Source organism: Equus przewalskii, chromosome X (genome assembly GCF_037783145.1).
Source record: "Equus przewalskii isolate Varuska chromosome X, EquPr2, whole genome shotgun sequence".
NCBI lineage: Eukaryota > Metazoa > Chordata > Mammalia > Perissodactyla > Equidae > Equus > Equus przewalskii.
This window is the reverse complement of record NC_091863.1, coordinates 1,619,823-1,646,122: the sequence shown is the minus strand read 5'-3', so window position 1 is coordinate 1,646,122 and position 26,300 is coordinate 1,619,823. Positions and strand designations below refer to the sequence as shown.

The 26,300-nt window shown below is 49.7% G+C and overlaps 2 protein-coding genes across 11 annotated transcripts in view; one reads left to right on the top strand and one right to left on the bottom strand.

Moving 5' to 3' along the window:
• LOC103556800 (uncharacterized) overlaps positions 1-1,266 on the bottom strand; it is a 205,919-nt gene extending 204,653 nt beyond the window's left edge. Inside the window, exons 1-2 of the mRNA XM_070604007.1 lie at positions 1,239-1,266; positions 795-1,174 (exon numbers count right to left, since the gene is read on the bottom strand). Coding sequence (XP_070460108.1) covers positions 795-1,174; positions 1,239-1,266 — 408 coding nt within the window. The remainder of the gene's footprint in view (positions 1-794; positions 1,175-1,238) is intronic.
• Positions 1,089-26,300, top strand: part of PRKX (protein kinase cAMP-dependent X-linked catalytic subunit) — a 166,890-nt gene continuing 141,678 nt past the window's right edge. For 9 of the 10 annotated variants that reach the window (XR_011535762.1, XR_011535763.1, XR_011535764.1 and 6 more), the window contains exon 1: positions 1,164-1,542. Coding sequence is in view for 3 of the 10 variants with exons in the window: in XM_070603605.1 (XP_070459706.1) it covers positions 1,383-1,542 (160 nt within the window). In the remaining 7 variants the exon portion in view is untranslated. Of the gene's footprint in view, positions 1,543-26,300 lie in introns of all 10 variants that reach the window. The other variant, XM_070603603.1, reaches the window with a different exon arrangement.

Sequence of the window (26,300 nt, the reverse complement as noted above, 5' to 3'; positions counted from 1 at the left end):
TCCCTTTCTCCTACTCAAAGCGTGGTCTGCGAACCCGCAGCCGGGTCAGTCCTGGGCCCTGTTAAGTCCAATGTGCATTCTAGGCAGATGCCCCGGGGGAGAGTGGCCAGTGAAAATACAAGACGCCTAGTTACAGCAGAATTTCAGAAATACATAAGTCACTTTTTCGTATAACTTTATCTAAACATGGCCTGGGACCTACACCAGGGGGGAAAAAAACCTATCATCGTGTATCTGAAATGCGAACGTATCTGGGCATCCTGCATTTCTTTTTTCCAGTAGTCCCTGGTGTGTTTAAAACAGTAATGCATCAAGTTGCACGCGCTGCATTTGATTGCTCTCTCTCACAAATCTGCCTCTCCTTATCCTTTTGTAAATGGGTCTTTCGCAATAATTATAGATTCATAGGAAGCTGCAAAGAAACACCCAGGGAGGTCCCGCGCGCCTCGCCGCGCCTCGCCCCCAGCCAGCATCTTGCATCACCATAGTCCAACAAGCGAGACCAGGAAGCGGACGCGGGCCGGGCGTTCCCTTGCCAGCCCCGGCACCCGCCCGCGGGGGACTCGTGGGCACCGCGCCGTCTACAAAGCGTCCTGGGTTCAGTTGTATTTTTTAACTTAACTTTTGTTCGAACCACGCCCTCCCGGTCCCCAGCCGGTCCCGCCTCCCAACCTTCCGGCCCGGGCGCAGCCAGCTCGGCTGGCGGCCCGCGCAGCCCCCGCGCCAGCTAGGAGGGGCCCCCACCCTCCCCAAAGCCCCCCGCCCCCTCTGCGGTCGGCGCAGCCCCCACATACCGGCCTCGCGGTTGCAGGGTGGGTACTCGGCGGGGGCGGGGCGCGGCGGGGACGGCGACACCCCCAGCCCGCCGGGCCGCGTCCGGGCCGGCGCCGGGGGTGGGTGGGGGGGCGGGGAGCGCGCGCGGCCCCGCCCAGGCCGCTTCCGCCCGGCCCCCCATTATCGCGCGCGCAGCGCCGGCGGCGACGGCGACGGCGGACCCGGGGCACGAGGAATGAACAGGGAGACGGGAGCCCGCGGCCCCGACCCCGCCTCGCCGCCGCCGCCCGCCCGGGCCGCGCCCCCAGCCCAGGCCGCGCCACCGCCCACGCCGCCGCCCGGCCCGCCGGGCCCGCCCCCCGAGGCCGCCGGCTACTCCCACCAGCTGCTGCTGCTGCTGCTGCGCAGTGAGCGCCGCCGCGCGCCCTGCCATTGTCCCCGCCGCTCCGCCAGCTGCGCCGGGCCGCGCACCGGGAGGCGGGGGGCGCGCATGGGTGTGCGGCGCTGATGCCGCCGCCGCCGCGCCGCCCTCCGAGGCTGCGTCCCGGGAAGCCCGGTCCCCCGCGCCCCCCGGCCCGGCCCCGAGTCCCGGACTTGAGTGCGCCCCCATGGAGGCGCCCGGGCTGGCTAAGGCGGCCGCGGCGGACCCCAGCCCCCGAGAGAGCCCAAGGGAGACCCCCGACGGGGCGAAGTTACCCAGCCCCGGGGCACCCTCTCCGGAGCCTCCCGCTTACCGCCTGCAGGACTTCGACACGCTGGCCACCGTGGGTGAGTGCGAAGTGCGGGGCCTCGGTCGCACGGGCGTTCGGCGCCGCCCGGGACGCTGGCGTCAGACAAAGGGCTCGGGTGCCGTCGCCTGGCCGCCCCCCAGGGAGCGCCCTGCCCGGCGCCGCCTGCTCGGGGTCCTCGCGCGGGGCTGCCCCTGCGCCCTCGGCTCCCCCAGGCGCCCCGAAAGCTGGAGGGCATCCCCCCGACCCCCGGGAGCCTCCCCACCTGCCGGCGCCCTGTGTTGAGCCTCCAAAAGCTCCTCATTTAGACCTCTACCCTCAAAACCACTCCGGTGACTGGGCCCCCGCGACGTCACAAAACTTCCTGGGGGTCACATCACTTTGGGGACCTTGGAGGGTGCTCCCAGGCAGGGACCTCCAGGGACGGAGGCGGCGGCCCTGGCACCTGCAGACCGCTCCTCGGCCGGCCTTCCTCTCTGCCCAGCAGCAGGATGCTCCCGCGTGGACTTCGGAACTAACCGGGGGCTGGGGGGGACAGGTGTCCCGTGGCGCTGTCGGGGCGGGGGGCGGCGGCTGGACATGGATTGCACCTTTCTTGCCACCGCGCATGATTTTGCATCTTGTTCCTCCCAAACTTAGCATTCTTTTATCATTTCCTTTGTCCTCTCTCATTGAATTTAACTCCAGCTGGGCAGCTGGAAATAGGGGTTTCCAGTTCTTTGGGCACCTGGATCCCGAAACGCGCTGGTTGGTGGGGCCACCCTGAGTGGATTTAACTATCCCAATCCCACGTTGGCTCTGGATTCAGGCTGTGGGGACAAGCCAGCCTGTGGCTTCCAAGCGACTCCTGGTTGCTAAGGGGGTTGTGCCTACCTGTTGCTTGTTGGGAAGACAAATGGGGAGGCAGCCCTGCCGTGTGCGACAGCGAGGCAGGGATATTCAGGTACTTTCTTGGGTCCCCCCCCCCCCCCGCCCCGCTTTTGGAAAGGAGGAAGCTGGGCAGGGGAAGCTGGAAGCAGTGGGCTCAAGCTTATGCTTAGGGCTTAGTAAGACCAGCAGGCACAACCAGAGTGGCGTTGAGACCGCCAACGGAGAGGGGACTTTTTTCTCTTCCATTGGTGGCCTCCTTGTCCTTGTATAGATGGCTGTGAGGAAGGGGTCACCGGGAAACCTGATTTGGGAAAGAGGGTGTGGGATGCACCCTCCTTCTTTCTCCTGCTTCTCTCCCTCTCAACCCTGTCCTCCAACTCCTCCTCCTTCTTTCTCTGTCTCTCTCTTTACATCTCTCTCTCTCTCCCTCTCTGTCTCCTTCTATCCCCTTTTGGGAAGCTCTGCTGGGCTGATGTAAAAACTGGCAGTGTTTTTTGCAGGGCGGCAGGCAGGGTGGGACAGAAACCCAGACCAGGGCAGTTACAGGTGGAAACACAGTTGAACAATGGAAAGTTGGTGGAGCTCCCGGCGTCCTTTGGCACACAGCACCAGCAATTGTATTTCTTTTGGGCACGTGCAGGAGTCCATTGTGAAAGATTCCCTGGGCGGTCGGAGGCCAGGGCAGTGAGGTGTGGGCAGGCGGGTGGGCTGCAGACCTGACGTGTTCTGGTGTCGGCAGTCACGTGGGGGCCCTGTGGGCGCTGCCAAGCAGGGCGTAGGGTGCCCAGTGAGTTATCTCATCCTTAAAAATAGAATGTCACGGCCTCTGGGGCCCTCTGTCACCGTCTCTGGGGACCAAGAGGGCTGGGCGGGGCAGGGTGGGGAAGTGAGCTCTTTTTCTTGAGTTGTCTTTGCCTCTTTTAATGAAGGGGATGCTTGTTCTTCAAGGATCACTTCCTGTGGGCTCCAAGGGTGTGAAGGGAGAGCCTGGTTACCTATGTTCAGAATGTTGGGCTAGCAGAGGGCAGGGACCCAGACGTGTGTGACAGACCCAGGTGTGTGTATGTGTTTGTGTGTTTCTTCTAAGCTTTCTTGACATTTTCTGCCTTCTTTTACTTAAATCACTTTGTTTAATAGTACATAAACATTGATCTGAGCATGATTAACCTAGGAGACTAAGCTTTTAAAAATCCCAAGCTTTGCATGCAGAGCCATCACGGTCATGTCTCTGAGCCACAGTCTCCAGCAACCTTAGGTCATTTCCTAAGGCGTAGTGAGGGCTAGGTGAGCTCTCTCCCTGAAGTTAGAACCCAGTCGGGGCGGGCCTGAATTCTCTTCTTCCTAAACTTCCAAGTCAGGAAAAGACTTTCCCTATTAATGGCTCTTTGCCCCTATTCCTTACTCTCCCACACCCCAAACAGGCATGGACAGGGGTTCTGAATTGTCTGGGGGCTTCTGTAAGCACGTTTGCAGCTGAGCAATGCTATTCTCCAGACAGAAAACCAGACCCACAGGCAAACAAACTAGAAGCAAAAAAAAAAAACCCCAAACCTCTCTTTTAACCTTTGTTTACTTATCACAGTCTCTGCCCTTGCAGACATTCTAGAATGAGTCAGGATGAAGAGATGCTGCTGGAGTCCTCGCTGAAGGATGAGTTAACTCTCTGCCCCATGCAGATGTGCATTTATTTTCATTTGGTCTGACCTCCCCTCGTGTGAGGGAGTTATTCTTTTGCTCACCATCGCACTCTTGTGTTTGTCCTCCCTCCCTCCCTCTTACCTATGAGCTGGGCACCGGCGAGGCGCCCGTGGGGCAGAATTGCTGACTCACGATCGCTAAAACATGGTTGTGTTGACATTGACAATTCAGCACAGGTAGAACACAGCAGGAGAACATGGGTGCTTCTGTGTAATTTAGCAAACCCCTCAGTAGCCATGGAGACGATGGGACTGTCCCGAGAAAGGCCAGGAGCCCAAGACACAGCTAGAAATAGATGCCATGTTCACGGGGCAGCCACACACCCTGGTGATAGAATAAGAAGGAAACTCAGGGATCATTTGGTCTCAGATGCCCTTATGCTGTGCTTCTGGGTAAAACTAGCCATGGGAGTTTGTGAGAGTTCTAGGTTGACAAGTTCTCCACAAATTCAAATAGTTTGGAAGAAAGCTCAGCTTGCGTTGGTGAAAGATCCGTTGATGGCATTTTTTCTTTTAGAGTACGGAAGAGACCTTGGGGCACGTCTGGGCTAAGCTGTGATTTCACAGATTGAGAAACTCAGGCTCAGAGTGGCCACGCTGCTCATTAGAGAGGATGTGGTTTGCGACACCACTCTACGTTGCTGGGCCATATAAACAAGCTTGATTTCTTCGTGTGAGCACCAACAATGGTGCCATTAAAAACAAATATATATGTATAAAAGGGACTCACAAGGGACCCCCAAACTCCCCTAGAGTCCTGGGCACTCTTCACAGAGCTTCCTCCTCTGGTGACATCTTCTGTGGCTGTGTCACAATATCAAAACCAGGACATCGGCGTGCGTACAGTCCTGCTAAGAGACTGTGGACCCTGTTCCGTGCTCCTCAATTTTCAAAGGCACTCCTTTGCATTTGTGAACCTGGGTGCCTGTATGCTTCTATGCCGTTTTGTCTCCTGCGTCCATTTGGGCAGCCGACACAGACAACTTACTCATGTTTGATGCTTTTTATTTTTTAACTATCACACATCACGGGATGTGAATGTTATGTTTTCTCAACATCTAGGAGACCTTCCTTAATGAATAATTGATTATAGACGGTTCTCTCTAAAGCACTTAGTCATTTTCCTCCACACCGAGAGGATTTTCTCCTGTGACCTTGCTTCTCCTTTAGTGGCCTTAATTTCACTCCGTCTGACCTGGGCTGTCATTTGCTCCTGCACCATCACACCAGCACACCTCCAGGAGGAGTGGAATGTGAACCAGGGAGGTTTTACTGTGCATGTAAATGAATCGTCGTGTGGGCAGTGTTGACATAAGCTGTGGGAAGGGAGTGTTGCCTAATGCTTAACGATACACAGAAAGTTGTGTGCACCCTTCCTCTTCGTCATCTTACATGGGCGTGTTAGAGTAAGTTGGCGAATGCCCGTGAATGACAGTTTTCAATTTAGGAACGTCACAGGAACTTGAAGAATGGGATAAAATTTTAGAAAAGAACATTTCCAGGTATAGAAGTGTTGCAAGTCGCTCCTCTTGATTTTTAAAAATTGAGGTGAATTCACATAATATAAAAGGAACCATTTTAGAGTCAACCGTCCAGTGGCATTGCGTACATTCACAACGTTGTGCAGCCATCATCTCTGTCTAGTTCCAGGACATTCTCATCGCCCCTAAAGGAGACCCTGTACCGGTGAAGCCGTCAATCCCATACCCCTCTTCCCCCAGCCCCTGGCAACCACCACTCTGCCGCCTATCTCCATGCATTTGCCCGTTCTGTATTCCTCTTCATTTGACAGACTGTTCTTTCTCACTTTCCATCTTCAAGGGGATGAGAGGCCAATGGGAAGAGATCGTGAAGAGATCCAGAGCCAATAATTCCCTGCTCAAGATTAGAGGAGAGAAATCGGCCTGTGGGCAGAAAACTTGGGATGGGAGAGACCAGAGGAGGACAAATCAGGAGTAGAAACATGCAGAGAGAGGGAGCGAGACAGTGATGAGCAAACAGGTCACAGATACATACACACAGAACTTGCTGTCCTGGGGTGAATGGTGCCCCCCAAAATTCATGTCCTCTCAGAACCTCAGAATGGGACCTTATTTGGAAGCAGCGTCTTTGCATTTGTGACTAAGTGAAGGATCTCCAGATGAGATCGCTCTGGAGGTGGGTGGCCCTAAATCCAGGGACAGTGTCCTCATCAGAGACAGAAGAGGAGACACAGACACACAGGAGCAGCCACGTGAGGACGGAAGCAGAGACGGGAGAGAGGCGGCCACCAGCCCAGGGACACCTGGAGCCCCAGACGCCGAAAGAGGCAGGAGGGACCCTCCCCTGCAGCCTCCGGAGGGGACACAGCCCCGCAACACCTTCATCTCAGACTCCTGGTCTCTAGGATGAGGGGAGGATGAATCTCAGTTGTTTTAAGCCTCCACATTGTGGGAACCCCAGGAAACTAATCCTCTGCCAAAGAGGATTGCAGAGCTGTCTTATGTTAGGTCTATGAATAGGTTTCCCCAAGTCCATGGAGGGGGACAACCTCCGGTTACAAGTTGGACAATATTTTCCAGGGGCGACCACATCCTAGATAGCATGTGGAAAATGCCAGAGAGCCACATGTTCATTTCAGAGGATGACACATCGGTAACTTACTGCTTGAGGAAGGTCATCCCCAGAGCTGGACGGGGCAGAGCCAAGAACTCGTTCCTTCTCCTGCCTCCACTCCTGCTCCCTTCACCCTCCATCCTCCCTCCCGAGAGCAGAGGGGTGAGACCTATCCACAGTGTCCATCTCATCTTGTCACTCCCCCTTGTAGATCCAGGGCTAGGGCTGGCTTCCCAAATGGCCGGGCCAAGGGGCGCCATCTTGAATCAGTCCTGACGTTGGTATCTTCGTCTCCTTGGGCTGCCACCACAAAATACCGTAAACCCAGTGGCTTATAGGCAGTATAGATTTATTTTTCCCAGTCCTGGAGGCTAGAAGTCTGAGACCAAGGTGACAGTGTGGTCACATTCTGCTGAGAGCCCTCTACTGGGTTGCACATGGCTGTCTTCTCTGTGTCCGCACCTGGCGGAGGGCAGAGAGGGGACGCAGGCTCTCATGACTCTTATAAGGACACTAATCCTGTCATGGGGACTCCACCCTCTTGAGTCATCTCATCCTAATTACCTCCTAAGACCATCCCATTGTGTGTTATGGCTTCAACATATGGACTTTTGGGGGACACACATTCAGTCCATAATGTTCGGTTAGCTCCTCCTCACCTGTTGCCATGCCTGCCTCCTCCTGAACGCCTGCCTTTGGGGTGAAGGTGGCTGCCTCAGTGGCAGGGTCACCTTGTCACATCCTGGAATCTCTAGCAGACGACACCTCTCTGTGTTTGGGGACAGCCTTCCCTGGCCCGACTTGGGTCACCCATGCGGGTGGTGTCATGAAAACCCGTGATGGCATTCTCAGACCTGTTTCTGGGACTGGTCCCTCCGCAGCTGGGGACCACCAGGGAGGCCACCTTTGCGACCAGAAGAAAAGGGCAGAGGCACTACATTACACAGACAAAAGCATCAGCTCCACCTGCCCCTCCCTGGGCTCGAGTGCATGGTCTAACCAGTGTTCTTTCTGGGAGACACATGTTCAGAATTCTCTGGAGACCGCTTGCCATCTTTTGGGAGCAGTCAACCGGGGCTTTCTCTGTGTTCTCCCAAGCTTTTTTCGAACAACCACAATGTGTCACCACATTCACCGCCATTTGAAATTTTTTCCTCTTTTCTTTGGAGCTCATCCTATGCTGTTTCTTGCTGGGAAGAAGAGAAGAGTACTGGCTAATAAAGGTCAACTTTTCTGAGCTCGTCAACAGTGTGCTGGGCAGAGTACAGTCATGTTGGTTGATTTCACAAGGATCCCCGTGATGGGGCTGGCCGGTGCCTCGGGGGCTCCTCTTCTCTGCACCGCATGTCAGCTGTAGATGGCGTTGGAGTTGCCACCTCCCTTGTGTCGTCCATCCCCTCCCAGCATGCATGTCTTGCTTCCCTTGGAATGAGAGGCATCCTACTGGAGGCAAAAACCATCTCTGGGGCTGTTTGCTAGCTGGGTTTCTTTGGGCAGGTGGCATCCTTTCTCTCAAACCCACTTTCCCATCAAGAGAACGTGGCTTATGATGACCTCGCAGAGCTTCTGTGGGCAGAGGAGCTAATGAATGTATCACGGTGCTTGGCATGGCGTGGGCACCATGAAGAGCAGCCGCCCGTGGCACCGTCATCCATTCATGTATTCGGCCATGCGTAGAGTGGACAGGAACTTCCCGGATTGCACTGAAAGTCTTCCATCTTAGGAAATTCTTGGCTCCTGGGCTTCCCAGGGTGGTGGGTCTGCCCGCTCACACCGGATCGTTGAGCATCCCGTAAGTGCCAGCCTGTGTTCTGGATGTGGGAGGAACCCCACAGACAGGGGGCCCTGCTGCTTGGAGTTTATGTTCCAGTGCGAGAGGCAGACAGTGTGGACTGAGGGTTACATCCATTTGGTGGGTTGTTAGAAGGCCCCCAGAACTCCGGGGGAGAGCAGCAGAGTGGGTCACCAGGGTTGAGGTGACAGCATGTTGTGGAGAGGTAGGAGCCTGGTAACATGTGAAATAGGAGGTGGGGCTCTGCCTTTCCCACATCCTACCATCTCCCTCATCTTCATCACGATCACCATCATCAACATCACATCTGACACCCATGAAACTTTTCTTTTCGAAATTCGTATAACAAAGTTATTTTCAGGTGAACAGTTCATTAGCAAATCCGCAGTGTTGTGCAACCCTCCCTTCTATCTACTTCCAAAGCATTCATTCCCGTCACCTGAAGAGGACAATGTGTACCCGTTAAGCTGTCAGTCCCCTTGGTTCTCCCTCAGCCCCTGGACTGCTAATCCCATTCCTGTGTCTGTGGATTTGCTTACTGTGGACACTTCATATAAATGGGATCGTACAACATGTGGACTTTTGTGTCTGGTTCTCTCACCGAGCATCATGTTTTCAGGGTCCCTCTACGTGTAGCGTGTGTCAGTGCTTCACTCCTTTTCATGGCTGAGTAATATTCCATTGTATGGATGGATGGCATTCTGTTTATCCTGTTGTATTAGTTTGCTTGGAGAAATAAAGTACTACAGACTGGGTGATTTAAACAACAGACATTTATTTCTTACAGTGCTGGAGGCTGGAAGACCATGCTGAAGGTGTGGGCAGGGCTGCTTTCTCCTGAGGTCTCTTCCTTGACTTGTACACCACCATCTGCTCCCTGTGTCCTCACGTGGTCGTCCCTCTGTGCATGTCTGTGTCCTCATCTCTTATAAGGACCCCAGTTCTCTTAGATCAGGACCCACCCTAATGACCTTATTTTCCCTTCATCACCTCCTTAAAGACCCATCTCCAAATACAGTCACATTCCGAGGTTGTGGGGATTGGGACTTCAACATGAAGATTTTTTGAGGGGAGGACACAATTCAGCCCATTACACTCATAAAACTTTTATCGCATCAAATGACACCTCCGTCCCCTTGGAGTTCCCATAAAGCGGTAGTTTAGCGTCACCCTAGGTAGATTTGGCTGATCAGCTTTGAGCGCGAGAAGTAGGATCCTTTTGTGGCAAAGGGTAGAAGGCTATGGTGATAGCTTGAAGGCCGTCTCCCTGCTTGGTGCTGGCATCCACTCTGCCTGCCTTTCTCTTCTGCACCCCCGTCCACCGCACTCCTTTCTTTCTGTCCTGGTCGTTTGTAACTGTCACATAAAGGCGTCCTGACTTACATTTCAGTGGTGCCCAGCAAAGCCCGTCAACTCTAAAGGTACTTTTTCATCTGAGTGGCGCCCTAGGCAGAAGTCTGCATGGGAGGTGGGCCCCCTTTCATCCTTGGGAAGGGACAGCAGCTGGAGATGAGAGGTATTGCTCTTCCCGAGGATGCTGTATGCAGCTCCCGCTTCGCCGATGCCTTGGGTTCCAGTGGCTCTCCTGGGGTGTGATGTGGCTCTCCCTTGCGCTCTACCGGACCAGCAGCCTTCTGTCATGTTTGGTGCGATGTCCATGTGACCTGGTATATTGCACCAGGGTCCCTCCGTGTCCTAGAAAATCACTTTCAGTGACCACTGTGGGTGGTCAGGGAGCTCCATCAATTTTCTTCTTTTTTTAAAGAACTTTTATTGTGGTAAAATGTATACAACATAAAATCCACCACTGTAACCATTTTTAAGTGCACGACTCAGTGGCATTAATTAATTCACGCTCTTGTGCAACCATCACCACTATCTATTTCCAAAACTTTTCCATCACCCTGACAGGAAGCCCGCATCCGTAACCTGGTTACTGCCCATTCCTGCTTCCCCAGCACCTGGTAACCAACCTCTGATGTCCTTTCTTTCCTGGTGAGTTTGCCTATTCTAGAGAATTCCTATCAATGGAATCACACAGTATTAATCCTTTCGTGTCTGGCTTCTTTTTCATTCACTGTCATGTCTTCAGGCTTCATCCACATTACAGCGTGTGTTGGCCCCCTATTCCTTTTTGTGATCCTTATTCTTTCTCTGCTGGAGGCTGATCTCCACCGTCCCTTGTAACTCTTTCCATCACTCCTCATGAACAGTGGTCAGTGCGTTTAAGAACCAACACCGTGTTTGGGCTTGAGGCTCAGGTTCCTGAGTGAGTGCTTGGGACGGAAGCCATGCTCCCATCTCCGTGTTTGCTGAATGGGGTGTTGTTTCATGGCGCTTGCAGACCTGACTCTAGGTCCCTCCTGTCTCTCACACATCATCCTCAGGGAGGTCTCAGTGAAGGGCTGAACTCTCCAATGTACAGGGAGTTGCTTCTCCCAGTAGGCTTGTCAGGAGTGTGTGTATGTGTGTGTATGTGCATAGAGAGTGTTGTGTTGTTTTCCATCCCTTGAGCATAAGCAGGAGGCTTCAGTTTTCCCTCATGGGATGACCCTGAACTGTAACCTTAAGCAGCGTTGGCTGTGGTCCTTTCTGTATCACCCAGGAAGTCAGCATGCCTCACCAGGACAAGCGTTATCATCACCATCATCGTCATTGTCATCATCATCGCTATTCTCCAAACAGCTCAGGCTGATCTCGTGTTCCAGTGTGGATGTTGGTGCCCTTTTCATGGATATGGGGCTTGCTTCATTCTGTAGACCTGTCAGGAATGTGCCAGGAGCATTCTCCCCTCTGCCACACGGGGCACCTCCTAGTTCCCACTCCTGGGTTAGGGAGTCAGAGGCAGGGTGGGACCCCAAAGGAGCCCATCACAAGAGCATTTTTCCCTGGTCTCCTGCTTTGATCTTTCATGGTCTTTCACACCGTGTCAGTTTCCTGCGGCTGCTGAACCAAATCACCTCACTTAGTGGCTTAAAACATCGTGTATTTATTCTTCTACGGTTCTGCAGGTTAGGAGTCTGAAACGGGCATCACTGGCTTACAATCAAGGTGTGGGCAGTGCTTCATCCCTTCCGGAGGCTCCAGTGGAGAATCCGTTTCCTTATCTTTTCCAACTTCTAGAAGCTGCTTGCATTCTTTGCCTTATGATACCATCCTCCGTCTTCTAGGCCAGCCATGTTGGGCCGGATCTTTCTCACGTTGCCGCCTCTCTGGTTTTCACTCTCCTGCCTCCTTCTTCTGCTTCCATTGGATTCTGATTCCATTGGACTCACCCAGATAACCCACGATCGTCTCCCTATCTAAGGTCAACTGATTGGCATCTGTAATGATTCCTCCTTTGCCATGTAAACTAACATATTCACAGGTTCTGGGGATCAGGACCAGGACTTCTTTGGGGGGAGGGCATTTTTCTGTCTATCGCACAGATTCCTCTATGCCCTGTGTACACCTTGTCTTAACATTGGCCCCACTTGAGAGTGCGTACTTGAGGTGGGGTGGGCACCTGCACCACTCCCACGGGGCCTCATCCTAGTCCAACTGTGTTGACTTCCGTTAATGGAGAAACTACAGTCACAGTGGAAAACCCTTCCTTGACTGCCCAGGAAGAGAAATGCTAGCTCCGATTAGCAACAAATGTGGCTGTAAAACTGTCTGCTTGTGTGCGTGCTGGAGAAAGGGATTAATTGAGTTAATTGAGGTGCTCACGTCTATACCCTCTTCTGGCTGGCTGGAACTGTGTACAGGGACTAATTGCCACCTCTGTGGGGCCCCTCCCCTGTGCTGGGCAAGCAAAACCAGTCTTAGTGAGCCTCAGTGACAGAATTATTGGCAGATGAGATGGCGTAGCCTTACCTTCTAGGAGCTTGAGTCTGGTCCCAGGATGGACTTTCAGACACACAGCTCTGAGCCGTGCGAGACCAGCTCTGTTGGGGGTAGCCACACAGGATCCCAGAAGCAGAGCCTGCATCCACTTAGAGGAGAGAGATGCAGGCGACAGAGGGAGGCGTGTACAAAAGGAGTCTTTAGCATGTCGATTTATTTGATAACACAAGTGAATACTTTTTTTTGGAGGGGGGGCGGTAAACTTGGCAGGCTCTTTTTTCCAAGGTTACCTCTTGGAAGAAGAATAAAACTAACACTATGAATGCTTCTAAGCAGCTGCTAATTCCAGGAGTGTTTTTCCCTGCATTTCAAGGGTGGGATCCCTGATTCTGCACTGGGTTGGGTGGACCGAAGGCTACCTCTTGCTTCACCATTAGGGCACTGAAATCGAAGCCCAGTTGGTATTTGGATTACATTTGAATAGGAGAAAATGTGATAAATGGCCACTCTCTGCGTTTGGAGTTGTTCAGCGATTCCTCTATTAAATCATCATAAGTGTTCCGGAGGCTCGCTCCACCGGGGCACCCTTTATCAGCGATGAAAATGGGTTGGAGAGGAGGGGTGGATTCCAGGATGCAGATTCCTTCCTCCTCCAGCACAGCTGGGTCCTGCTCCCCTGTGGTGTAAAGAGAAGTGGAGATTCTTCATGTGGGAGGCTGCCCACAGCCCTGTGAGTCAGCCCTGTCCCTGGGTAGGAGTTTCCTGTAGGACACCTCTGGGCGTTGCTTTCAGCCTTTTATCTCAGGTCAGGTGCTCCAGTGGCCTCCCTAACATCTGCTTGGACCTTGCTATCCTGCTTAGTCCAGGCAGATTGTCAAGGCTAGACGCTGGGCGTCCAGGGGCCCCACCCTCTGTGTAATTCCATGTTTGATAAGGAGATCCACCTTTGGCTCGATGTCTCTTGTGCTGGCCTCCGTTGTTACTCCGCTTCGCTCTTTGAAAATTCATGCTGGTTTCTCCACCAGGTAACAGAAAGACGAAATTGTCTCAGAATCCCTGCTCCTCTGCACAAGTTCCATGATGATTGCAACCAATGCTACATACAGCGTATTGAGGTCACACATGCAGGCATTGTGCGGATTCTGTTGAGGTCCTTATTTGGACACGTTTTGGAAGATGCAACTCACCCAAGAGGTTTGGTGGACAACCTCCAGAAGGTTCTTTTGAAATGGTCGACAGTGAATTTGGTTGGTGATTTCACCACTCTGGATCATTGTCTCATGAGCTACTTCACAGAACAGGGAGGCTGTGCAGACTTGGGGCTGGGGGTGGCCAGCGAGAGCTTGGCTCCTCCGAAAGAAGTCCTTTGTCATGCTCAGGGCGCCTGCAGTCTGCATTTGGATGCTCAGACATAGGTGGGCTCTGCGTGTGCCCGAGCACCGGCATCTGGGTGTGCGTGCTCTTGTTGGGGTTTTCAGTTAGTGGGTGAGAGACAGGGACCCTGGGCCAGCTTATGTTTGCAGACAACTCCAGAGGAAACATTTCTGCAGAGATTGAAAAACCCAGCTTGGAGTGACAGTCTCAAAATCGAGAGGATGTTGAGGAGGCAAACCCTCTAGAATTTCTTCTGTGTGGGCAGTGGATTCCATTTATCATTACACATTAGTAAAAAGAAAAATAATTTACGTAAAAAAATCCGTAATGTCTAGTGTGTTACCTGGATTTTTGTTGTTGGTGCCGTCAAGTGGATTCCGACTCCTGGCCCCTTGCGTACAGCACAGCAGCCCCTGCTGGGTCTTTCTGTGCCATCCTCTCCCTTCCTGCCTCTATGAGACAGTGCTCTGCTGCTGTTCCTAGGGTTTTCATGGCCATCGTTTTCAGAAGCAGGTGGCCAGGTCTTTCTTCCTAGGCTCTCTTAGTCTGGAAGCTCTGCTGATGCCTGTCCATCATGGGTGACCCTGTTGGTGTTTGAAATCCAGGTGATGTAGCTTTCAGCATCACAGTAGCATGCAGCTACCACAGTATGACAACCGACAGATGGGTGGTGTGGTCCCATGACCTAGTGAGACACGAACTCCAGCTGTGGCTGTGGCGATAAGAGCACTGGATCTGACCTACTAGACCACGAGGGCTGGCAATTACCTGGACCTGTGAATGTAAATCATTGTTCTTGGGGGAGATCCCACTGATGAAGGCTTTTCTTTAGTTCATCCTTAAACAGTTTAGCATTTTATTTCCATAACAGATTCTAGTGTATCCATTGTATTGGTCCTTTCAAAGAGCCAGCATCTGGTTTCTCAATTTTTTTTCCTCTGTTGGTTTCCTGTTTTCAATTTCATTGATTTCTGCTCTTTTTCTCTGTCTCTTCTGCTTGCTTTATGTTTCTATTACTCTTCTCTCTGTAAGTTTCCTCAACTGTTTTATTTTGATCAAGATGCTGGGCTGCTCCTTTGAGTGTTACAGAGAGCCGCAGAAGAAATGGACTCGGAGCCCAGGAAAACTGCTAAGAAGATGCCATCTTTTCGCGTATGCAAGCTCTCTTCAGGGCGGCCCAGCGGTGTGCTGCCTGTTCTTGATCATTAAGAGTCTGGTGTGTTCCATAGCTTGCGGCTTGTTGACCTTCTTATTGAGCTGCGCTTTTTCGTGGGTTTGAGTTTCTCTCTCCCAGCTGGTGCTGGTTTAGTTCCGGCTTCCTCCTCCAGGTCGTCAGCTCTCCCAGCTGCTTCCCCACCCAACAAGCCACAGAAATAAGCTCGAAGAAAACAAGTTGGCGGCCACCTGCTCCAGAAGCATGTCTGTAAATGCATTGCACTTCGGGACAGCTGCTCTGAGTTCCGGGCACTTGTCGCCCTTTAAAAGAAAATGTGAAATAACAGTGTAATCAGAGCATCCTGTGTTGAGATACTAGCTCTGGAAGAGCCGTTGAGAACGTGGGATGCTTTTGGCAAAGCCGTCGGTGGGAAGGTTTTGCAGTGGGTGTGTGGTCAGTGTGTGGTCTCCTGGATTATTGGATGGGCGTTCTCTGCCTTTGTGAAGGTGAAAACTTGCTTCTTTATTTTGTTGGTCAGTTGCTTCATGGTGTGTTTTCCTGTGGACACTCAGTGTGTGGTTCGTAGTTACTGGAACATATGCAGATGTGCACACACCCATATACATTGAAAGATATTTGGCTGATTGGGTGACAGCCCATTTGGCAGCTGAGAACACTATGATTCTTCAGAATTTGGCTAGTATTCTGATTAAACCTGACACTGGTCGCCACATTGTGTGGGCGAGCAGCGTCCTATTCCAAAGCTTGCTGTCTGGCATCCTTGGCGAGTGAGCTGAGCAGGTAGTCCCCAGGTAGAGCCCTGCTCTGCTCCAACAGGTGGGTTGTAAATTGTTCCTATGGAATGTCTTTGTTCCTCGTACAAAGCTATGGATGACGCTGGGGTTCTGGGTGGCTTAACTGGTAGCACAGAAAAGACTGTAATTAATCATCGGAAACATCCCTCAATGATAGGAAAGTGGAAAGCAGGATTGTTATAAAATTCGTAATTCAGCAAACGGATAACAGTAGTGCGAAAAGCAGTTGTCCTGGATGTTGTTGCTGGATGGAAAGCGAATTTGACAGGAGGGCGATCGAGACGGAGCCAGTGGCTTTTATCAAGACCCTTGAGTAATTTTGACATTGTCTTTTTCGTGACTTTGTTTTTGGCTGGCGTTGAAATTCCCTTCCCAAACAGATGGCGCATCGTCTCCCTTTGAAGCAGGTCTTTGGCGTGCCCTGGCTTTGCCCGGATCTGCCGTGACCAGGCTTGTATAACAGAGTGCCTTGGGTAAATAATACATTTGCTTGCTCCAGCCGGGAAAAAGTCGGGCACGGGAGTTAGAAGATGGAACCATTTGTTATTTTCTGGGTAAATGTTTGGATTTTGTGTGCTTTCTCAGGATGTGGTTTGCCCGCATCATGCAAAGATGAATGATGGATTCTGACCCCAATCCAGGGGTACAGGGGGCAATTTTGAAGATGACTCCCAGAGACCCTCAGGCCCCTCCCTCCCAGACCCTACTGGGGGATGATGTGGGAGGTCCTTAGTCTTTGGGGAATTGGATATCCCAGAGGACAAGGAGGAAATGGCGGAGGAAGACTGTTGGTAGAAAGCATGTTCTAGTCACATTCTCAAATGACGCCTTTGATCCTGGAGAAAAGCTTGTGGTTTGAAGCGAGAACCTTTGGGAACATTTTCAGTGGAAGGTGATGTATGCATCTGGCTGAGGTATGTCAGAATATGTGTTATGTGTTTGAGACTTTCAGAATGCCCGTATTTAGTGTGTTGGGCTCTTCAATGATAGTGAAATAAGTACAAAGTGAGAATGAAAAGGGCAGTTGTAAAACCTCACAAACTAAGAATATGTCTGCTTTGCAGAGGATACCCTGAAAGATGCTAAAAATACTTCTTTCTCATGTTTGGAGAACGCTGGCACACTCGAAATACTCTATTTAAGAGGCAGGATGAAATGCCTCTTGAAAGAGCCTGTTTGTTCCATGATGGGTTGCTATATAGTCAGCTTGTAGTTGAGATCAAAGTAGTTCTCAGAGTGGGGTCCTGGGACCCATGGGGTTCCCTGAGAACTCTACAGGGAGTCCACGAGGTCATGGCTACTTTCATAATAATTCTAAGACATTCTGTGCTTTTTCTCTCTCCTTCTCGTGTGAATGTGTGCTCAAGTTTCCAGAGGCCACCTGAAGTGTGATGATGTCATTTCTTTGACACCCAGTGGAATGTGTCCTTGCCCTTCTGTTTTATATGTTTCTGTTTGACTTGGTAATATGGTTATTATCTCTAGATGCAACCTACACACAAATGCTCCTTAGGGTACTTGATAAGTTTCTAGAGTGTCAAAGAATCCTGAGAACAGAGAGTTTGAGAACTGCTGTGTTACACTAAGGTGAGGTCTCTGATAATCTTGACTTAGCATCCACATTGACAATGATTGATCCGTGACGATTCCTCTATCTAGTGAGTTTTTGGAAAATGAAATGTCTCATTGTGTCTGAAGACCACATCCTGAATTTTTGTTTTTCACCTTAGTGCACCCAACTGAAATGGTCACTTTATTCGAAATTTAGTCCTACTAATTGTACCGCTTTCTTCTCCCAAGTGTGGACACTCCATCGCAACTTAGGTTTGGAGTAACTTAGCAAAGGCGTCACTGGGGCTGTTTGGAAAATGGTTGTCAACACGTACTGTGCGCGAGGAACTGTGGCAGTTATGAGGGGAACAGAAACAGGCAGGCAGAACATAGTTCACATTTTCAAGAAGCTTGCTAATAGAAGAAACTATAAAAAAATGGTCGAATGTTGACAAGGACTGTCATCAAAGTACCAAGAATTTACTAGCAGGTATTTAGCACTGGGTGTGATTTGGGTAAACATAATTGTAGAGGAGATGGAGGGAGGAAGCACAGAGCTTTTGGGGGGGAATTCAGAGACCTAGTTGGAATGGAGGTGTGTGACTGGGAGGGAGAAGGAAGCAAAGGTGAGTTAGAACCAAAATATAGGTGTCTAATACTAGTGTTGAAGTTTGTGGGTTTTTCCAAGTGAAAGAATGCTGTGCATGGATCAATACAAGGAAAGATGGTGAAAGCAAGATGGTGTAGAACAGATTGGAGGGAAGGACCAGGAAGATTGTTCTGTCTAAGTGAGTGTGGGTCTGGATTAAGGCGGTGGGACAGGGAGCTATCTTGGCAGCCGCAACAGTTCCAGTTCTGTTTGACTCAGAGCATGGGGAACTCTCTAGTAGACACTGAGAGTAATGAAGGAGGCCTGTGTCTATATCTAACTCACTCCGTATCGCTCTGCAAACCTAGGGCACGGTAGGTACCCCGAAATACCTGTTCAGCCAGACACTGGAAGAACAGATGTGTTGATGAGTATTGGTTCCCCTGGCTAGTGTACAAAGCCTTAGGTCAGTTCGAAGAGTTGAAGAGTCAAGTTCGCCTCTTAAGAACCTCATCTGCAAGAGGGAAGAGGGGCAAGGGTTGGGGTCAGGGGGCTTTAGAAGATGGGGGGTTCTCGTGGTGGGAGAACTCAACAGCTGATCCACGGGGGATGTTTCCAAGTGTCCTTCTGCAGGATCCCAGCTTCTCGTCAAGTAGAATGGCCTAAACGTTATAAAATTAATATTATTACGCAATTTTAATAGTGTTTTCTATTAGCAAGAATAAGTTTAGGGATCAGTCCTAACCCTCTCCTACACAGAATAAGAATAATTCTCAGTAGCTTTGGAGCGATATGGCAGACTGAGCCGTGACTGTTATGGAAATGAGCCAGGCTCCCGGGTGGACTCAACAGGTTGGCGTGACCAGTTCAACATGTTGGTATGACTAGTTTTTGACTATCTGTCTCTCTTGGTGAATCTCTCATAGCAAACTTCTTCTGTTGTTCTTTGATACCTTAGAGCAGCGCTGTCCGATAGAATTTGGCACCACGATGACGGTGTTCTATTACCAACGGTACACCCCAGCCTCAAGTGGCTAGTGTGACCGACTAAGGCGTGGGCTTCTCTATTTCATTGAACTTCACTTCATTTAACTTTAAATACGCACCTATGGTTGGTGACTACTTCATGGAACAGCACAGCCTTCGACATTTAAGAATCTTTACAACAATATGAGTACATAAAAGCAGAAATCAGTCCTTCCCTGATGCCACCAGATCTGGCTGGTTTTTAAGTGATTTCTCAGACATTGTTAGTGATAGCAATGCAGCCAGCTTTTTAGTAATATTCTCTGCTGGCCCCCGATTCGTTAGGACACCTGAGGTAAATTATACATCAGCGCAACCTCCTTTTTCTCATATACTTAAATATCCAGAGGCATACATAAATTTTTTGCAAGTGATTCGTATCAACTGCTATTTTCTTAACATCCATCATGCAGGTCCCACACTGACTCCTTTATAGTCTGTCTTTATGTCTACGGGAACTATGTTCTAAGGGTAATTTGAGAATTTCATAGGAAAACACTTTCAAGTGAGCAAACCGTCTTCACTGATTAGGCAGATCTTGTCAACACACCAATGGACTTTCTTGAGAAGATATAGTGACAATTATAGCTTATTTTATATAGAGTCATCTGCCACACCATGACGTTTTCGTCAACGATGGACTGCATCAATGATACTGGTCCCATAAGATTAGTCCCATACAGCGTAGGTGTATCGTAGGCTGTACCGTCTAGGTTTGTGTAAGTGCACGCTATGATGTTTGCACAACGAAGAAATAGCCTAGTGAAGCGTTTCTTAGCCCATATCCCTGTTCTTAAGCAACGCAGGACCGTATGTGTATATATGTATATAGTATTAATATCCGGTCTCTCACCATTTGTAACTATTGCCAAAGACCTGTGATTTCGTGTGGCAGACTGCACACGCACAGGTGCCCACCTGCGCACCCACCCATACCTCATAGCCTGCCTCTCCTGAGTTTGTATTAAACTGTGAACCCAGCTTCTTTTCAGGAACACAGGCATGAAACAGTTATAGACATGCATCAGGAAGGGGATGGAGGGGTTGTGCACAGGTTAGAAACCGCCTCAAACTGCTGGAGGAACCCAGGAAGCGGGAGCCGCGGCAGGAGAGGGCTGGCAAGAGTGGGCGTGAGGCCAGAGCAGGAGGCTTCTGTTCTGAGGACTCTCTATCCCCCTGGCTTTAGCGTGGTGCTCAGACTGAAAACGTTTTCTTTGTAAAGAATGGGAGGAATTTGGAGGTGGGTGCTTCAGGGGAAAGTTCTCCTCCTGCTTTCCCTCCGAGGGTCCCCAGCCTCGCTCGCATGTGGAAACTGAGTGGCCCTCTCTAGCATCTCATTCTCAAAGAGTTTATCAGTGGGTTACACTGCGCAAGATATCGAGATAAGCAACGGCATGGGATCCCCCCAAAATCAGATAATTCAGGGAACCTAAGACAAGATTAAAACCAAAAGCGGAACATAAGAGAAATTACAAGAATAAGTCTCGCCTTGACTCATATTTTCAGAGAAGTTCGAGAGGATACCGTGTCCCTCGGCAAAAATAGGATGTTGCAATAGAAGAGAAACAGAAAGAGCTTTAAACGGGCTTGCTGAAAATATGAAAAAATTAAAAAAGGATTTTCAGAAAATCGAAAGGGTGATCTTATCCATGTCTGTGACTCAAGATATCAGCTTGGAGCTACTGGCTCCTGAATGTATGGGCTCTAATCTAGACCTTTCTCTTGAGTGTGGGAAGGCAAATCTCCAAGGCAGTGGCTGTTAGGGGCTCTATCTCTCCCTGGACATCCGGTAGGCCCTTCTGTTAGCTTCCTCTGCTGTCGTAACAAGCCACTACAAACCTGGGTACGTACAACAACAGAAATTCATCCTCCCCCAGCCCTGGAGACCAGGAGTCTGAGCTCAAGGTGTCGCAAGGCTGTGCTCCATCTAGAGGCTCCAGGGGAGGGTCCTCCCTGCTTCTTCCAGCTTCTGGGGCTCCAGGCATCCCTTGACTGGCGGCCATATCTCTCCAGTCTCTGCCTCTGTCTTCATGTGGCTTCTCCTCTGCGTCTGTGTCTCTCCTCTTCTTATGTGGACACCTGTCACTGGATTTAAGGCCACCCTGATCCAGGATGATCTCATCTCAAGATCCTTAACCTGATTATATCGGCAAAGAACCTGTTTCTACATAACATCACATTCACAGGTACTAGGAGTTAGGACGTGGCCACTGGGGGGACACATTTCAATCCGGTATGCCCCTCATCTTCAACACATCCACAGGATCCAACATGGAACTTAGCACCTTCTTCTTCCAAACAAAACACTCAACGGACTCCTTGCACACCTGCCAGGGTTTCCTGTCTGTGTGGTTGTCATCACTAACCACTCATAGGCCTAAACCCTATCCTGAAGTCTTCCCCCACCTGCCCTCTCCCAGCGCAATCCAGCCCATCTTCACACCCCGTTTTTCCTTTCCTTCCAACCACCTCTTGGCTGTGCATCTCCCCACCACCCCCAGCTCATCACCGTCGTCTCTTTCCTCTGTCCTGATTTGTACTCTGGCTTCCACATTGTTCATCCTGCCCTTCCCACTGGCTCCTCCGACTACAGGGAGATCTTTAAAACAAAACAAAAGCATACAGAACTCAAATCCAGGCAGGCACTTCCCTGCGGTTGGCCGCGTGACTTCCTGTAGGCTGTTGCATAAAGAACTCCGTGGAAGGATTTCAAAATCGTGCCCTTCTCTTGCCGTGTTTCCCCCAGCCTCGTGAATCTCAGTTCTCTCTGTGGCCCTCGCCTCACCCAGCCTTAATTTCTTCCGAAGCATCCTACAAACGAGCCTTGATGCTTCAATCTGCACCAGCCTCCGATTTCCATTTGAAACTTTGCTTCCTCAAAAAATCTCTTTCCTGACCCTCACACCAGTGTAAGTTTCATCCTTGTGTTGCTCCAGACACCTATCTTCTGAAGTCATCAAGCCTAAACAAGCTCATTAAACCAATGACGAGCTCATCAGAGTTATTATAGCTATGATAATGAATGTTTACTGTCTGCTTTCTGGCCTGACTGTAAGTAAACTAAATGAACACACGGGCCAGTCTTGTGTGCATCATTTCTGTCTCGGTCGTGTCAAACGCCTGACACACAGTAAAATGCCAATAGTGGTGGAAGAGCGACTGACTTCATTATATATATGACTCAGTTTTTGGTTAGAGGGCTGTATTGTATTCATAACCACATAAGCCATTTGTTGTCGGAGATGGAGTTTTCTAAACATTTCTAAATTGGCGGTTGACCCTTTAGGAAAGAATTGAATAGAGCTAAGTGGTAGATGCTGTTAAGCCATCTGATATGGTAGCCACCAGCCACATTCAATACACTACACAGTTGTACAGTCTCAGTAGCCACTTTGGGCCTCTGGCTACTGTATTGGACAGCACAGAGGTAGAACGTTTCTGTCGCCACAGAAAGTTCCATTGGGCAGTGCTTGCTGTAAGGTGGTGATAATCAATGGGGGGGGGGGGGCGCGATTCTGGCCCCACTGGAGACTTGGTCGTATCTGGAGACGTTACTGGTTGTGACAAGAGGGGGATGAGAAGGAGTGATGTTGGCATCTGTGGGTGGAGACCAGGGATGCTGCTCAACACCCTACAGTACACAGGATGCCTCACCACAGAGAGTGGTCCAGCCCCAGATGTCAGTAGTGCTGCGGCTGAGAAACCCTACCTTAGTATGGAGACTCTGTCCGTCTTTATCTATCATCTATCTATCTGTCCATCCATCCATCATATCTGTCTATCCATCTATCCATCCTATCTATCATCTGTCTGTCATCTATATCTATCATCTCTCTAACTGTCTATCAATCTATCCATCACATCCATCCATCATATCTATCTATCCATTCTGTCTTCATCCATCATCTATCTTTCATCATGTCTGTCCGTCCATCCATCCATCCATCCATCCATCCATCCATCACATCTGTCTATCTGTCTGTCCATCCTGTCTATCATCTGTCTGTCATCTATACCTATCATCTCTTTATCTGTCTATCCATCTATCTATCCATCCATCCATCCATCCACCATATCTATCTATCCATTCTGTCTATCCATCCATCTGTCTCTATGGCAGTGGTTCTCAACCAAGTGTGCTTCTCTTCCCCAGGGGCCACTTGGCAGTGTCTGTAGACATTCTTGGTTGTCTCAGCTCGGGGAGGATGTGGTGTTACTGGCATCTAGCAGGTAGCAGACCGGGATGCATCAGCCCTCACACCACAGAGAATTATCTAGCTCCAAATGTCGATATCGCAAGGCTTGAGAAACCCTGATCTAAAGGGTAATGCATTTTTTTGTAATTTTGTTTCCTACCCTGGATGCAGTTTAGGGATGTGTCTTTAACCTTAAACGTATCAAGGGCAACCTGTGTTCTTGTGGGTGAAGACTCACCCAAGGGCCCTTCAATGCTACAGATTTGGTGCTGCTGTGGACCCTAAAGCTGAGCCAGGAATTCCAGGCATTTCCCTTCGTGACATTTGTTACTGTTGTGGGAGTGGGAACTTCCTGTGTTTCTTTTTTCTTTTGGAATTATATATTTTGTATCTTTGATAGGAGAGAGTATAATTTAGTATGTTGTAAATACAAGAGTTGTAGTTCTAAAATATCTCTTCTATTTTTATCTTTTAAAATAGGACAGTGTGAAATTGAGTGTTGCTTGACTCAGCAAAATTTTGAGGGAGTTACTTGTTTAAACAAAAACAAAAAGCTGTCTAGACTAGCGAACTCACAAAACTAACCCCTCCCACACAGGGATGAGCTGAATTGGGGCCAGTTTATTCAGCTGATCTTTGAATAAATAGTCCAAGTTAAAAGAAAAAAATCTTCATAAGATTATAAAGCACACATTCTCTTCCATAAATTTGGCTTATTGAGATATAACTCACATACCAGAAGACTCAGGGTTTGAAAGGGTCCAATTCTGTGGTTTTAATTTTAATCACAGTTACCACACATTCTTTTAAAAATGCCTTTTAAAGGGTTTTTCTGTAACACAGAAGTTTGACTGCACTTGTTTGCAGCAATAATTTCAAACCGACTTTTTAAAGAACTGCACGGTTTAGACATTTACTGTTTCATATATTGTAGTTTATAATCTTTTCTATCAGTTTCATTTATCAATTTAACATAAATTTAACTATTATCTAGATAAAATATTTCCATAGTTCACAAATAAAAAAGTAAGAAAATTCTAGTGAAACGCATGTGTTTTTGGCTCCCATCAGGTCACAACCGGCCCTCGCTCTCAACCCCAGGTATACCTTTTAATCACTGTCTTTTATTTTTCTGCAAACTTTTCAACATATAGAAGCACATATCACTATGAAGAGGAGACTGACGTTTTAGTAACTAATGTTACATACTTTCAGCCTCCTGAGGAATTGTATATTCTTTTTGTTACTGCTTTAAACATTTGCAGACTAATTTCACCAGGCTAAACAGTTGAGGAGATACACTTTTCCGGGGTTGGGTGGAGCCAAAAAGCGATTCTTAGAGCTTGCAGCCGGGGTCCCAGGTAAAGGAGGGGCATTGCTAACACCTGGATGTGCGGCAGCCGCTCGTCAGCGGGTGTTGGAAGGGACTCCCCCACATTTCTCTGGATGGCTGAGAAATCAAGTGGCTTAGGTGACCTTAAGAGCCCTCCCACTGTGTCCCAGTCCCACGTTATGTGTTGCTGCCTCAGGGGCCAACGGCGGTGGGGCGGGGGGGAGGGGGCGGTGGGCGGAACAGGGACAAATGTGTACAATTCTTTGTCCAAACAGACCTCTCTGTAGCTCCTTGGGTGGGGTCATGGGATCTCTCAAAAGTTTTCTGGTTGACGCTCCTCAATATAGGCCTCGTATATTAACCTACGTACCTTAATATACCCCGCCCATGTGGAAGTATGAGGAGGGGCCTTGGCTGGACGTGAGGGATGCTGCTCAACACTTTACAGTGCACAGGACGGCCCCACCACAGAGTCATGCAGCCGTGGGTCTCAGTAGTGTGAAGTTGAGAAAACTCTCTATTTATCTTCTCTCTCATCTATCTACCGATTTTTCTATCTACCTATTGTCTATCTACCTATCATCTTTCTGTATCTCTCTCTCTCCATATCATCTGTATCTCCATCTGTCTCTCTATCTGTATCATCTCTCTCCCTCTCTCTCTGTCTCTCCCTCTCCGTCTCTCTCTCTCTCTCGTCTATCCTAATAGGTGTGTAGTGGTATCTCAGTGTTGTTTTAATTTGCATTTTCCTGATGACATATGATGTGGAGCATCTTTTCCTATGTTTATTTGTCATCTGTATATCTTTTTTGGTGAAGTGTCTGTTCAGATCTTTGACCCATTTTGTCTGAATCTCTTGCTTGGATTGCTCGTGTCCAATGTCTCTGAAACTGGCTGTTGGGGGCAGTCTTGGAATGGCGCGTCTGATCTAATGATCCCCATCCATGCTGGAGCTCAGAAGACTGCAGCGCGTGACTGGTTCGGGGACTTGCTGAATGCAGAAGGCTATACGTGCAGAACTCAGCTCCTGCCTCCGTTCACTCCTGCCTGCAACGGGGAGTGCCGCTCTGAGGGTTCTTAGTCTGCGTGTGCCTTCCTCTAGCTTTGCCCACATTTACAAAGGGACTTCCACTGCTTTAGGCAGGAGGCATTCTGTTGTCACTTGGGTTCTGTGGGCTTGTTCATTGGTTTACCCATGGGCTCATTGACCCACACATTCGTCCAACTAACATATGCTCAGGGATTATGAAGGGATGTATAAAACATGGCCCTTGATCTACAGAACCCACTGCCGTGAGCTACCATTCAGTTCCAGTGTGCACAAGAAAACATGGCAGTCCCTGATGCTTTGCAAACTGGTGTGTTGTTCGGAGCGTTTCTGTTGTAGCTAAAACTTACAGCAACATTTTTCCTGCGGTTATCTAAGAAAGGGTTCTTTGTGCATGCCGGGCATTTCTACTCAGTGAAGTTCAGTGCCGCGTGGACTCTTTTGTTACTTAATTGGCGACATTGACTACCTTCCCAGGATAACACAGACCAAGTGCAGAGAGTCTGCCTCAGAAGGTTGACCTCGTAGCATCCTTTTCAAACGGCATTTCTTCAACTGCATGTTTGCCGAAACTTCTTGAGATTTTTCTTTTTGCAAGTGTCAGACCTTAGGGTAAGTGGGATGAAGTGGGAATGGAAACTGCTCTCCTCTATCTCGCTGTGGTGGTAGATTTTTGTCCCTAGTCCCTGTGCCCTGGCCTGGGATCCTTTCCCCACGAGGTTAGCTCTGCCCTGTCAGTCAACAGTTCATGATGTCTGTATCCAGTGCCCTGAAGAATAAAGAAAGTTAGCACATACCAGCTCTGTTTGATGGAGCTTACTTGTTTTTTTAAAAATCTCTCTTAGCCTGGTTTTTTTTCCTTTGGTCAATGTTATTGAGGTATAATTTACATATAGCAAAATTCCCCCGCTTTCAGTTTACGCCTCGATGA